At 40.2% G+C, this 12536-nt stretch overlaps 1 protein-coding gene across 1 annotated transcript in view; it reads right to left on the bottom strand.

Moving 5' to 3' along the window:
• abi3bpa (ABI family, member 3 (NESH) binding protein a) overlaps window positions 1-12536 on the bottom strand; it is a 43721-nt gene that overhangs the window by 4507 nt on the left and 26678 nt on the right. Inside the window, exons 13-20 of the mRNA XM_084724683.1 lie at window positions 12303-12368; window positions 9053-9109; window positions 6787-6909; window positions 5567-5656; window positions 4002-4211; window positions 3164-3269; window positions 1211-1290; window positions 590-619 (exon numbers count right to left, since the gene is read on the bottom strand). Of these exons, the coding sequence (XP_084580809.1) occupies window positions 590-619; window positions 1211-1290; window positions 3164-3269; window positions 4002-4211; window positions 5567-5656; window positions 6787-6909; window positions 9053-9109; window positions 12303-12368 (762 nt within the window). The remainder of the gene's footprint in view (window positions 1-589; window positions 620-1210; window positions 1291-3163; window positions 3270-4001; window positions 4212-5566; window positions 5657-6786; window positions 6910-9052; window positions 9110-12302; window positions 12369-12536) is intronic.

Below are 12536 nucleotides of genomic sequence, written 5' to 3'. Positions count from 1 at the left end.
CAAAATTATAAGGCAACATAACAGGATAACAGAGGCCTTTGAATCCAACTCTTAAGCTTGGGGTGAATTTTAGACCATTTTAGCTGGCCAGTACAGCATTCAATACATAAATATTTAAGGCCTGTTATTAGTAAATGTAAGGCTAAACTTAAGACCTACATGTTTTCTCACGTTATTGTAATGTCCTTAGGTTTTATATTTCACATTTTTTGATCTTCTGTGATTTATATTTTCTGTCTGTTCCTTTACTTACTTATTTGTGCATGGTTTGGTATTTTTATGTTATCTCTCCTGCTATTCTGCTGTTAGCGTGGTATTTAACTTTTTCTATGTCTTTGTGCAGCACTCTGGTAAACTTTGGTTGTTTGTAAATATGAATTTAACACTTTTAAGACTTTTTTAGGCCCTGTAGCCACCTTGGTACCTTGTGCATCTGTATGAGTGACAAAGCAGTATTGGTATTTGACAACCTGGGATGAGAAAGTGTTGGATTTCTGTAAAAACAAACAGGATCCAAAACTAGATTAAACATCAAAAATCTTAATTTTGCTGGAATACACTGATAAGAAGAGAGAAAGATGATATTCACCTGAAACATTTTCGCTCACTCTTGGATCCGCTACAAACATGAGAGAAAGTTGCAATGAATAACGTCATCAAAACAACTAAGAATCAGCTCACAGTCACAAGACATCTTGAACTATCATGCTAGACAAACCCAGACTTGCATCAGAGCCCATTTGGCGTAATATTTACAATGTTCAGCCCCGACAGGCTGCGCTTTGATTGCACGAGGGCAGGAAGCCAATTAAGCAAAGCATTCCCCTCTCAGTGCGTGTTGTCATTGTGAGTTTGAAAACACTGGATCAGCTCAGGGCTGCACTTCGGCTGCTTTGTGATTGGTGCAGATCTTGCTTTGTTCAGAGCACTCCGATCACCAGGTCGATGGTAAAAATGAGTCTCAGAGGACATCTGGTGAGCTGACAAGACCTTCGAGTTTTAATCAGTCAGACCCCAGACCCATGTTGAAATCATTAGACTGACTACTGCCCACATTCTGAGATTCAAAGCAACGCTAATTACTGTGTGATAATTAGCAGCATGTAAAGTGGCAATAACATGTAGCTTTTTAGTCTCTTCTATCAGAGCAAATATATCAAGAGTTTCCTCTAGTGTGACTTTAGTGGATTAGATGGTTTATGAAACTTGCCTGATTCTGTGCTGAAAGACACAGGATCACTGGACGGTCCTGTTCCCAGCTCGTTCTTTGGTGTTACTTTGAATTCATAACTGAAATAAAAGAGAAGAAAAGAGCATAAAAGGCACGATCCAAACTTCTTTTTCAATCTAAATTCCTCATAACTCCAGAACTGAGACGCATACAGTAATATTTTCATGCCTTTTCATGCCTCACACTCACACACTCTCACACACAGAGCTGATGGTTATTCCACGTGCTGCGTTCAGATGTCCTGGCAATAGTTGAGCCAGCAGACCCAGCCCAGGGGAGGGTTCTGGTAAGTTCTGAGACTCCAGATGCTGCTGAGATCTAATTAAAAACTCTGTGACCCTCTCCACCCAGATTTCCTCAGCTTTTTTGTGGCGCTTTGGCCATTTTGTAACACAATTCACTGCATGAGCTGCAGAGTTCAAGTGAAACTGAAGATACCTTTAAGCAAAGCACACTAACAGCTTTCCAGTGCTATTTAATACGCCTCTCTTGATGAGATCTACAGTGAACCGTACTAATACATTCAGCTCAGAGTTCAAGCATGCAGTATTTGTTGAAGGTGCCCAGGAGTTGTCTTGTAAACAAACAAAAGTAATGTTTGCTTTGAGTGTTGCACACCTAAATGCTTTGTGTGTATCCTTGAGGTCTAACAAACACGATGAAAACATTTCCTTCCTCATGAGACATTTTCAAAAACTAATTTTTCAGTTTCAGTTTGAAACTTCACTGCACCATATGTATGTATATGAATAAACATGTATGGCTTCACTCGATGTATATGGGCTCAGTGGCTCGCACCATCACCTCACAGATCCTGGTGCTGGCTCAGAACTGGAGTTGGTCCCCGGGTGCTGCCCACTGCTCCTAATACTAGGATGCAGAAACTGAATCTGACTGCATGTAAAATATTTTATGCATGACACAAACGAAATGGAGACCCACTCACAGAAAAACTGCTTCATGGCATTACAAGAATTCAAAAACCCCATAGGGAACCTCTACGTAACCCGGTGTTTTTTTTTTTTTTTTCTTTTTTCCTTTGCTCTTACCACAACAAACTGTCAAATCACTGGATGTTCAAGTCAACACCCCCGTTCAGATTTCTTCACTCGCCATTTGGCCTGGTTGATGAATGCTGGCAACTTAATAAGTGATTCCACAATGCAACTGACTGGAGATGATCCAGCTCTTGCAAACCAAACTCCTCCAGAGAGCTGCAACAGCTCTCACACTGCCATCAACAAGAAGCCTACATGCAGCCGCTACGTAAAGTTTTGTGACTGCATCTTGTGTTATGATGTTGTGACACTATCACACTGTAAAAATCTGTCCATGGTTAGACATGTAATTAACCCCTGGCAAAATACTCAAAACAGCTTCTGTGGTAGATCTTGCTGCAGTTTGTGTCTCCAGGACCATATTGTGCCATGATGACACACACACACACACACACACACACACACACATACACACACACACACACACACACACACACACACACACACACTCACACACACACAGGCTCTCAAGGTGAAAACAATACTATTCCCCCGTCAGGGCTTCTAAATATACACAGGTGTTAACGTGAAGCTTGACATTAGTGCTTTAGCGCTCAGCAGGTAGCAGGTAATTAGAGAGCTTGCTAGGTTTATAGTTTATGGGTTTTGGAGTCCACTATCTGGATCCCTCCTCTGTTGCTCCTCCTTAAGTCTCTTCAGGGTAGTTTTCTCTCACCTGAATCAAGGGTCTAATGACAGAGGGTATCATATGCTGTACAAATTTGTGATACTGAGCTATATAAATAAAACTTACTGGACAATACACAGTAAGACTATCCGACCAGTGGAAGACTAAGGGAAAAAATGTTAAGCCAGCGTGCCTCATCTTTCCGTGACATGATTTGTCCAACATAATATTCTCTGAGTCACGTACTTGCTCTCTGGTTTGAGATTCTCTACAGCTGTGTGTGTCTGGTTGGTCGTCAGTACGGACACCTCCTCTCCATTTGGTCCTTTAGCGGTGGAGACGACTTCATATTCTGACAAAGGAACAAGAATATTAGTTTGCTTTGATTGACACAGATTTCACATTTTCCAAAACAACAATGCACAATTAGTGGGAATGAAGGAAAATTTTTTTAAAAAAGCTTCCGTTCAAAACATTTATTACCAATAAATGTTATGAACAGGGTATTTTTTTAGCATGCAGAGTTTTTTCCCTCTCTATTCAGATTTTTGTGTGATCCAGCACCCAACCCATTAGGCTTGTGCATGTCTTTTTCACATTGTTTTTAATGATAATTTCTGCATCACAATTTTAATTTTCATTGAAAAAAAATGATTAAAGTCTGATTAAAGATGTAACATTTCTTGGGGTCTGTACCAAACAAACATCCTCTTACATCACGAGAACAACATCTGTAGGCCAGAGCATCACCACAGCACTGCAGTACTATATTATAAATGTTTTGTCATTTATTTTATATTGTATTGTATATATATATATATAGTCATTTTTTCTTTATCATATAATTTAATTTTCTGCAATTTGGATATTGCACTTCCGCATTTTGCAATTTTAATATTTCAAGTAATTGTCCAGCCCTACTTGCAAGCAAGTATAACAGAGGTCCTAAAACCGCCAGTGCAAACCCAAACACCGTGACAGAAGGTGACTGGGAAGCCGAGAGCCTTGCTGAATAAAGCTTTAAACCCCAGTTCTTTCATTCTGTAAATATATCAGCCTTTTCCTTTGTATTTATTTACTGTACCTCTGGTTTCATTGTCACTTTTCTGCCAGTCAAGAATGACGAAAGACGGGCAGCCCTCCACAGTCACCACAGTGAGGTTGGAGGGGGGTATGCGGGGAGGACCAGTCACATTCTGATCACTGCCCTCCTCATCAGGGAAGTAAGCGAGAGAAGAGGTGATGGAGCATGGCTCATCTGGCTTCTTATCTGTCTTGTAGACCACATGGGGAGCTGGAGACAGGAACAATAAAAGCAGCAGTTATCTATTTATACATGTTACCCTTTTCACACATTTATGCAGCTGTACCAAGTGGTGCTGATGATTTCAATGGCGAACCATTTAAAGGGATAGTTCAGCTTGTTTGAGGTGAGGCTGCGTGAGATACTCACCCATAGTCACTGTATTACCTACAGTCGATGGTGGTCAGCATGCCACCAGTTTTTCCTAGAGGCAGCAGGAGTATTGTTGTTGGGAGCTAAGCAATGTACTGCTGTGGACAGGGTCAGCAACAACACCCTAACAAAAGCCCACCTAACACAAATACAATATTATTTTAATTGTGTGTTATAATTAGGGGCGGCACAGTGGCGCATTGGTTAGCACTGCTGCCCCACAGCAAGAAAGTCCTGAGTTCGAATCTCCTAGCCAGCTGGGGTGCTGAGGAGTTTGTGGCTGGGGCCTTTCTGTGCAGAGTTTGCATGTTCTCCTCATGTCCATGTGGGTTCTTTCCGGGTACTCCAGCTTCCTCCCACAGTCCAAAGACATGTAGTATAATAGGTTAATTGGTGTCTCTAAATTGTCCGTAGGTCCGTAGGTGCGAATGTGAGTGTGAGTGGTTGTCTGTTTCTCTGTGTCAGCCCTGCGATGAACTGGCGACTTGTCCCCCGCCTCTCGCCCAATGTCAGCTGGGATAGACTCCAGCCCCACACAACCCATCAAGCATAAGCGATTACAGATGATGAGTGTTATATTTAGAATATTTTTGCATCTTAACCTTGCTGTTTGCCTTCCTTTCTGACAGTGAACCACTGTTAAATAAGCTAAATATCCCGCTCCAAAGTAACCAGGCTCCACTGGCAAAAACAGTAATTTTACCATGCAGAACACACAGAGATGCTGGTCTACCACTGGTTCAACTGGTTAGTGACTTTGGTGTTTAAAAGGGTCAGTCTGCATTCACAAAGGTCACAGAATAACACGTACAACGAACAGATCGAGGCAACAGTAGACCAACAACTTCTTATTTTACCTAAGCATTCTTCTATAATGGTGGTTTCCTGTCATATAACAGCAAGGTAAAGTGGTGAAAATATTATAGTGTAGTCTTAAAACTGAAATGATGATTTTTCTAGGTGGCTAAAATAAGTTTTTTCCTGCTAAACCTGTGCACAGCAGCACATTGCTTAGCTTGCTTGTGTACACCAGTGCTCCTGCTGCTCCTCCAAACTGACGGTGTGCTGACCTCCATCTACCTTCACCAACTATGGATAAGTACAATACACAACCCCACATTAAAAAAAGAATCCAAACTATCCGTTTAAATCTGCAATGTAGGAGATGTAAAATGGCCCTTATGAAGTCTTACCTACAAATCGCTTCCTGCCCATGATGTCATTCTCTGATGCAGGCAGGGGCCTGAATATGGAGGAGTTTTCACTTAGGTCAAAACGGCTGCCTGAAAAAGGAAACAGGATTTTGGGTTTGGTTTGATGTGCCAGCAGCCCCTGGCAGCTCGCTCTGTCCCCGCTTTTACAGCTCTGGCTCTGGCCAACTACCAGTCAGCCCAGCACTTGTTCTGGCCTGCAATCTGACTCTTTGTCTTAAAATATCGAAAATGTTCTCCTTTCTTTCTCTTTCCTACTACTATGCACACCTTCAAGCTGCATCACCAATATCACCAGATTGTTATTAGCAGTGGAGGAATTATTCAGACCCCTCACGTAAGCAAAAGTGCTCATACCACACTGTAAAAATACTTTTTAAAATAAAAGTACTGCTTTCAAAATGTTACTTCAATCAAAATCTGTAAGTATAATCAGGACAATGTACTTAAAAGGATTAAAAGTAAAAGCACTTAGTGCAGTGAAATGCCTGCAGTGATTGTTATATTATGACTCTGCATTCATATAAAAGCAGGATTTTATTGTTGTTGTCGGCTGAGGTGGAGCTCATTTTGAACTCATCTTTTGTAGGTGTCGTTATGGATTAATCTGCTGAATTTCTCTAGTTATTGATCGTTTGTTTTTAAAAATTCTGAAAAATCATTTCACAATGTTTGTTTTGTCCAACCAATACACTAAACTTCAGAATTATAAAAAAAAATGCAATTATTCAAATAATCCTCACATCTGAGAAGATGGAACCATGACATTTCCTTGCATTATAAATGACTTTGATGATTATCAAAATAATGATTTTTTTTTTTTTATGTCTAATCATTTCAGCTGGACACAAATTAATTTGTAAAGCAACTAGTAACTAAAAATAAAAAACATGAATATGCTGAAGCACAAAAGTGATTATTTTCTTCCAAATTATCTTAACATAGAGGAAAAAAGTATCATAAAATGAAATTACAGTACGAGCACCTTAAAATTGTACTTAGGTACAATAATTGATTAAATGTATTTGGTGGTATTCCATCACTGAGTGTGTGCATACATTGACCCAAAGTCAAAAAGCATTTTATCATTTATTTTTCTCCCATTAATAGATGTACTCAATTTTGCCTGTGGGGTACGAGAGCAGTGATGATAATGAATCATAACTTTCCTAAATATACATGAAAAGTCGTGTCAGTCATACTGTTTACAGCCGGGGCGGAGGTGGTTGTCTGCTGTCGGCGCTCTTGCTTGGGCTTGGCCGTGACCAAAGCGAATGGCTTCAAGATGGACTCCTTGTCTCCTTGTTTCAGGTCCATGAGTTTATCTAAGGACAGAGAGCAGGAAGAGGAGGAGGACAGATCAGTTCTTCAACCTCATCATCTGACTCACAGTCATACACAGTTGTGATCCATCTGCTCTGGCCATCCTCACTGAACAACTCAGTGGCCTTTTCCTGGCTGCTGAAACATCAGAGATCGCTTGTTTCAGTAATATCTCTTGTGCTCTTTAAAGGGGAAAAAGGTCGGCCAGAATACATCTGCTGAGACCATGGATGCCCAGATGCTCAGAATCACACACACACACACACACTCTGAGTTTGTGCACATAATGTGGAGACGACGAGAGGGAAAAACAAATCCAGAAAAAAGCAACAAGGCCACTGACATGAGCTGTTAAGTTAAATTAAAATGCTGTTTTGCTCATTAGGAAACACTGTGTATGTCAATGCATGCTTTTTTAGAGCGGTAAGCACTTTTATGTTTGCAGAAGATAAGACAGTGGTTCTCAAACTATATTAATGGAGGAGAGGCACTGCAGCCAAGACATGACCTTGTGTAAAAATGTGTAGTGGAACTAACACCGAATAAACTGGCTTCATGTGGAACTAATAAATAAACAAGGGTGCTTTCACGCTAGCAGGACTACGAAGATTGAATTTAGCAGGCTTCATTCAGGCAAAACAACATGTCAAATACCACAATGACCGATTTTTAACAGGGAAAACAACAAAAACAAGTGCTTATTGAGGAATAATGTCCTTGTTCTTTGCAGATATTCAGGCGGATATCAACCAAATCTTGGGCGCAGACGAACATCTAGAGCCAACACTCTTCATACTGGGGAAGATTTCCGAGGAGATATATATATATATATTCTAAAAACCAGACATATTTATTTGGGGTATTACTGCTTACTGCAAAAAAACAATAATTAAGTTGTCATGGAAAAATCTAAAGCTACAAACAGTACAACAGTGGAGGAGGGGGTTAAAAAGTGTGTACTTGATTGAAAGCAAAACAGCCAAACACCAACTAAGGGCTGATGTTTTCAACATTAAATGGACACAGGTAATACTTCAGCCAGCAAGTCTGACTAAGGGCACAAGCTCTCCATAATCATAGTGGAGACGAGTTGTTTGATCACGTAACTGTGGTCATGTTTCCTGAACAGGTCATATATTGGCTAGAATGACGCGAGCTGGGCGCCCATGTCTCTGATACCTCTATGAACAGAACTCAAATAAAATATGCTGATGCAAAGCTTATATTTGTTATGTGACATATGTATCATGTTTATATATTCACCTCTGTATGATTCCATGTGGAAATAAAGGTTAAGTGCAAAAAAATAAAAAATAAAAAACTAGAATGATGGCCTTGGAGTTGTATGTCTTCGCCAACCAGTGAAGTTTAAGTTTGTCTGTCAGTCCAGACTTATATAATTTATGCAGTGAAGGCTTTGAAATTATTGAATTCAAGTTTGTTTTCTGGCATTTTCATCCAAGCGTTACTGATATATCACATTCACAGGAATGAGATGGACTTGAGGTCACTGTGTCCAAAATCTAATCAGTTCATCCTGCAGTCCAAGTAGACGTCTGTATCAAATTTGAAGAAATTCCATTAAGGCATTCTTGAGATATCATATTCACAAGAATAAGATGGATGGACAGAAAACATAATGTCTAATGTCTGTGGCCATCACTGTCGCCGGCGCAGACACAACAAACAAAAGCAAACAAAGCCAGGCTAGCTGCTTCTCCTTGGTTCCAGTCTTTGTGCTAAGCTAACTTAACAGATGCCTGGCTGTAACTTCATATTTACCATACAGACATGAGTGGGGTCAATCTTTTCATCAAGCTTTCAACAAGACAGTCAACAAGCTTTTTGTCCAAGGTCCAAGGTGTCAGACTGTTCCAGATGAATATTCTTGATTATGCTCCTTGATATATTTTCATTAAAATCACCTTGACAACACCTCGCAAATACCAAATAGTTGAAAAAAAAAAAAAAAAGATAATCAAAATATTTTCAAAAAATCATCAGGATCAAAAGGAAAAGTTTGAGAACCACTGACTGAAGAAGCGGCTGAACCCTCCTGAGGCCTGGTGTTGTGTGTATAATGACAGCTTTACATAAGGTGCAGCAGTGTTCAGAGGTCAGTACAGCCGTCACTGTTGCCCTCACCATGGCCACTAGGTTCCCCCACCAGGTTGGGACTCTTGTTGACAGGGGGATGCAGAACTGCAGGGAATTCTAGGGAAAAAAAGAGTTCATTTAAGATTAAGAATCCCACTGAAACAGAACAGGTGGTTGGCACCACTGAAGATATATACAACTGAAAACAAGTGCTGTTGATTATTTTAATAGTGCAATAAGGATGAAAGACTGTCAAAGTTTATAGATTCAAAAAGATGGAGACATTAAGCAAAAGACTGTGTGCTGTAAAATGAGTACACAAACACAGGCATAATATGAGCAACAACGAAGCACATAAAAGCCAAGCAGATTGCATGTGAAATACTGAAAAGTCACTTTGTGAAGTGCTGCCACAGAGCACTGCCATGGTCTATGACTAATGAAAACCATGTCACGAGTTTAAGAACCATGAAACTATAAACTGGTGCTTTAAACATTCACCCTAAATGCCCAGAGGAATGACTGAGGAATTTAAAAATCCTTAGCGAATCCTAAACAGGAAAGTAAGATAGCAGGTCCAATAACTTTTTTCTATGATTTTCACTCTCTTCTATGAAAAATTATTTTGGATCTGATGTTGACCGCTCAGTTTTCCACAAAATTCCTGCAGCACAGAGAAAACAATAAAATAAAAGACCAAGCTGAGCTGTGAGACGAAGACCAGATCAGTTTCACTCTAAACTGCTTTAATGAACACAGGGAATTAGCTGGATTTTGTGAACTGGGTAAGTAATCACGAGGAAGGCCGAGGCTTTGTAATAAAAACACCTCAGTTTTTGTAACAAGAGGGTTCTGCCATGACTCAGTGTTGTTAAAAAAAGCATAATCTTCATAAATCTTTGTTGTGATATCTTAGAGGAGGTGGGGGAGGCTTGAGACATGACATTTCCTTTACACATTTCACATCTGACTTGCTTAGGGGTAATTGTTCATTTCCAGAGCATCTACTCCCTTCACCATTTGTCATTTCCTTATCTCCGATATCCTTTAATGGTCATTCTGCAGACAAGATTCTGTAATTGTCCAACTGTTGAGGCCAAAACTGCTCCTTAACATTTCTCTTGGATTTGTCTCCTGACTTTCCTGTGGACAGCGTAAATCAGTGATCTCCTAAGAGAAAAAACGTTGAGGCTATCGAAATGAACAGAAACAACATCTGCCAGCAGACAGGTCTCACTGATTAACACTGAGAATACGTCCTAAGAGGGCCTCTGACTCACACGTGGTATATCTGACGGCTAATGGCAAACATCTGTGCATATGTAAAGTCAGACAGTGTGATGATGCAGTAATTTAAATGTCAGTCTCAAGATAAACAAACACAAAAGACAAGGGGACATGAAGCGAAGGACGGACAGCTGATGTCAAGAGTTATGTCATTACTAGCGGGACAGAAAATGAGAACATGGCTATCATGATGTAATGTGATAAGACGTGATGTCAAGAATATGCATTTTTAAAATGTATGTAATGTGATCTGGTCAGTGTTGTAAAGCGTCCGGGTGTTTTTTTTTGTTTTTTTTTCCTGTCACACAGTAAAACCTTTAAACAGAAGGCCGAGTCTCTGATGTGCCAAAGGCCTCAGATTCAGATCTGTGATGTAAAACAGCAGCAGTGGTGTGAGCGCTGGTTTTTGTCAGATTACTTCCACTTCAGAATGAGAATGTGAAAAGTACAAGCAATCAAAACAAAGAGATTTACCTTCAGTCCAAAAAAATATTCCCACTGAAACACATACCGGTGTGTCACATCACTGGTGTTGCTGCTTTTGCAACACACACTCAGATTTCATGGATGAACTCTGTCCATCACACCCTTGTAGTCCAAGTCAAGCTGAAATGCCAATGTAAAACTGAGTGCTATAAAACTGTTGAGGACATGGTCTAATTCACGCCAAAAGCAAGGGGTGGGTGATAATAGACTTCTTTTTAAGGGACAATATGTAAATTCTGCCCCTTAGGGGTCTCACTCCCATTAAAATGATAACAAAAGACAGTTTGATGACATTGTCAAGTAGCGCGGGTTCAAGGAAGTTATTGTCTTCACAACCACCATAGCTGATTGAAATGTGTCTGTGGCAGAAATTATGTTCACAGACAAGGTAATATTATAGTTTCTTTCACGTTATGTTGAGTCACATTTGCCAACTTCCTTCCTTACTTTGACGTATCTGATATATCCTGTGAAATACTTTTATAAAACGATAACAAAATAAATAATTATCCTTTTTTTATGTTCAGCCTCCTTATAAATGTCAGACTGTGCTGTTTTTAATTGTTTGAAGAGGTTACTTGTATTGCTATATTGCTGTATTTTTACCAACAGGTGAAAAGTTGCACCACACCAGATACTATGGAACCTTTTTGCTTATGAGACTCGATGTATTGATCCCGCAGAATTGATCTGCCCATCCACACCAAAAGCAAACTCTGATACAGAGTGCTGTTTATAAGAGGAAATAATTATGTGTTTTGTTGCATGTCATTTACTCCGTGGGGGCAGGAAGGTTAACTAGGTGTAGGTTGCATCTTTTTAGAAAGTTACAAACAGTCATTAGGAGCTTTGCGTTTAAATGTGTTTGCAGGGTGGCAGGCAAAATGACTGTTCTTTTCTGTAGAGTTACCTTCAGGGAGCCTTGTGACTCCTTGAAGACCTCTGAAACCGTCAAAGTTTCCAGAAATAACACACGCCAGCTGTGACATGGGACTGAAGCACAACCTCTCTTCACAACTCCAAACAACAAGGAGTGAGTGGAGCGTCACCATTAATACATGTGGTCCAGACGTGGTTTGCATTACTACTTGAGATGGATTCAATTACTCTAATTAACTGAGCCTGCCTGGCAGAATGGAAACAATGTGATTGACCCAAAAAAGGGTAAACCACACTCACCTTTCACAACAAGCAGGATAAAACGATTCCCAAACTAATTCACACAAGGTTCTGATTAGAGGTCCATATGTGTGGTAGACTAAATAATGTGGAGAGGACAGGTATCGAAATAACGTATTGCTTCAGTCACAGTCAAGTGTACAGTAAGCGACTGAGACTACTGGACGACACAGACCACAACCAGACACAAAGCGTCGCACTGACAGACAAGCCGAAAATCACAAAGCATGAGAGGATTGTGACAAAAGCACAGATCAGCTGGGGCTGTGTGGGATGGGACATAACAGTGCCTCTGAGGTTAGTGAATGTGGAACACTGACAGGCAGTTATCTTGGTTTGTCTTTACCAGTTTTCTCTTTGGGCCACACCACAGGTTTAGGAAGAGCATTGCCCTTATGATGCGCCCCATCGGCTGTTGGAAGGAGAAAAAGGTCTGTTATAAAATATGTTGCTTCATTGTAGTAAACATACTAATAACAAAGAAGAAGAAAGTCAGAGCAGAAAAAATGCTTTTTGTCTTTCTTTCTCACTATTTTTCTACTTTTCTTACTGTGGAATGTCAGTGACCATAAAGACAGAG

The sequence above is a fragment of the Lutjanus erythropterus genome, chromosome 8 (assembly GCF_056507025.1).
Source record: "Lutjanus erythropterus isolate fLutEry1 chromosome 8, fLutEry1.hap2, whole genome shotgun sequence".
NCBI lineage: Eukaryota > Metazoa > Chordata > Actinopteri > Lutjaniformes > Lutjanidae > Lutjanus > Lutjanus erythropterus.
The sequence above is the reverse complement of the archived record's forward strand: the minus strand, read 5'-3'. Positions and strand labels throughout refer to the sequence as shown.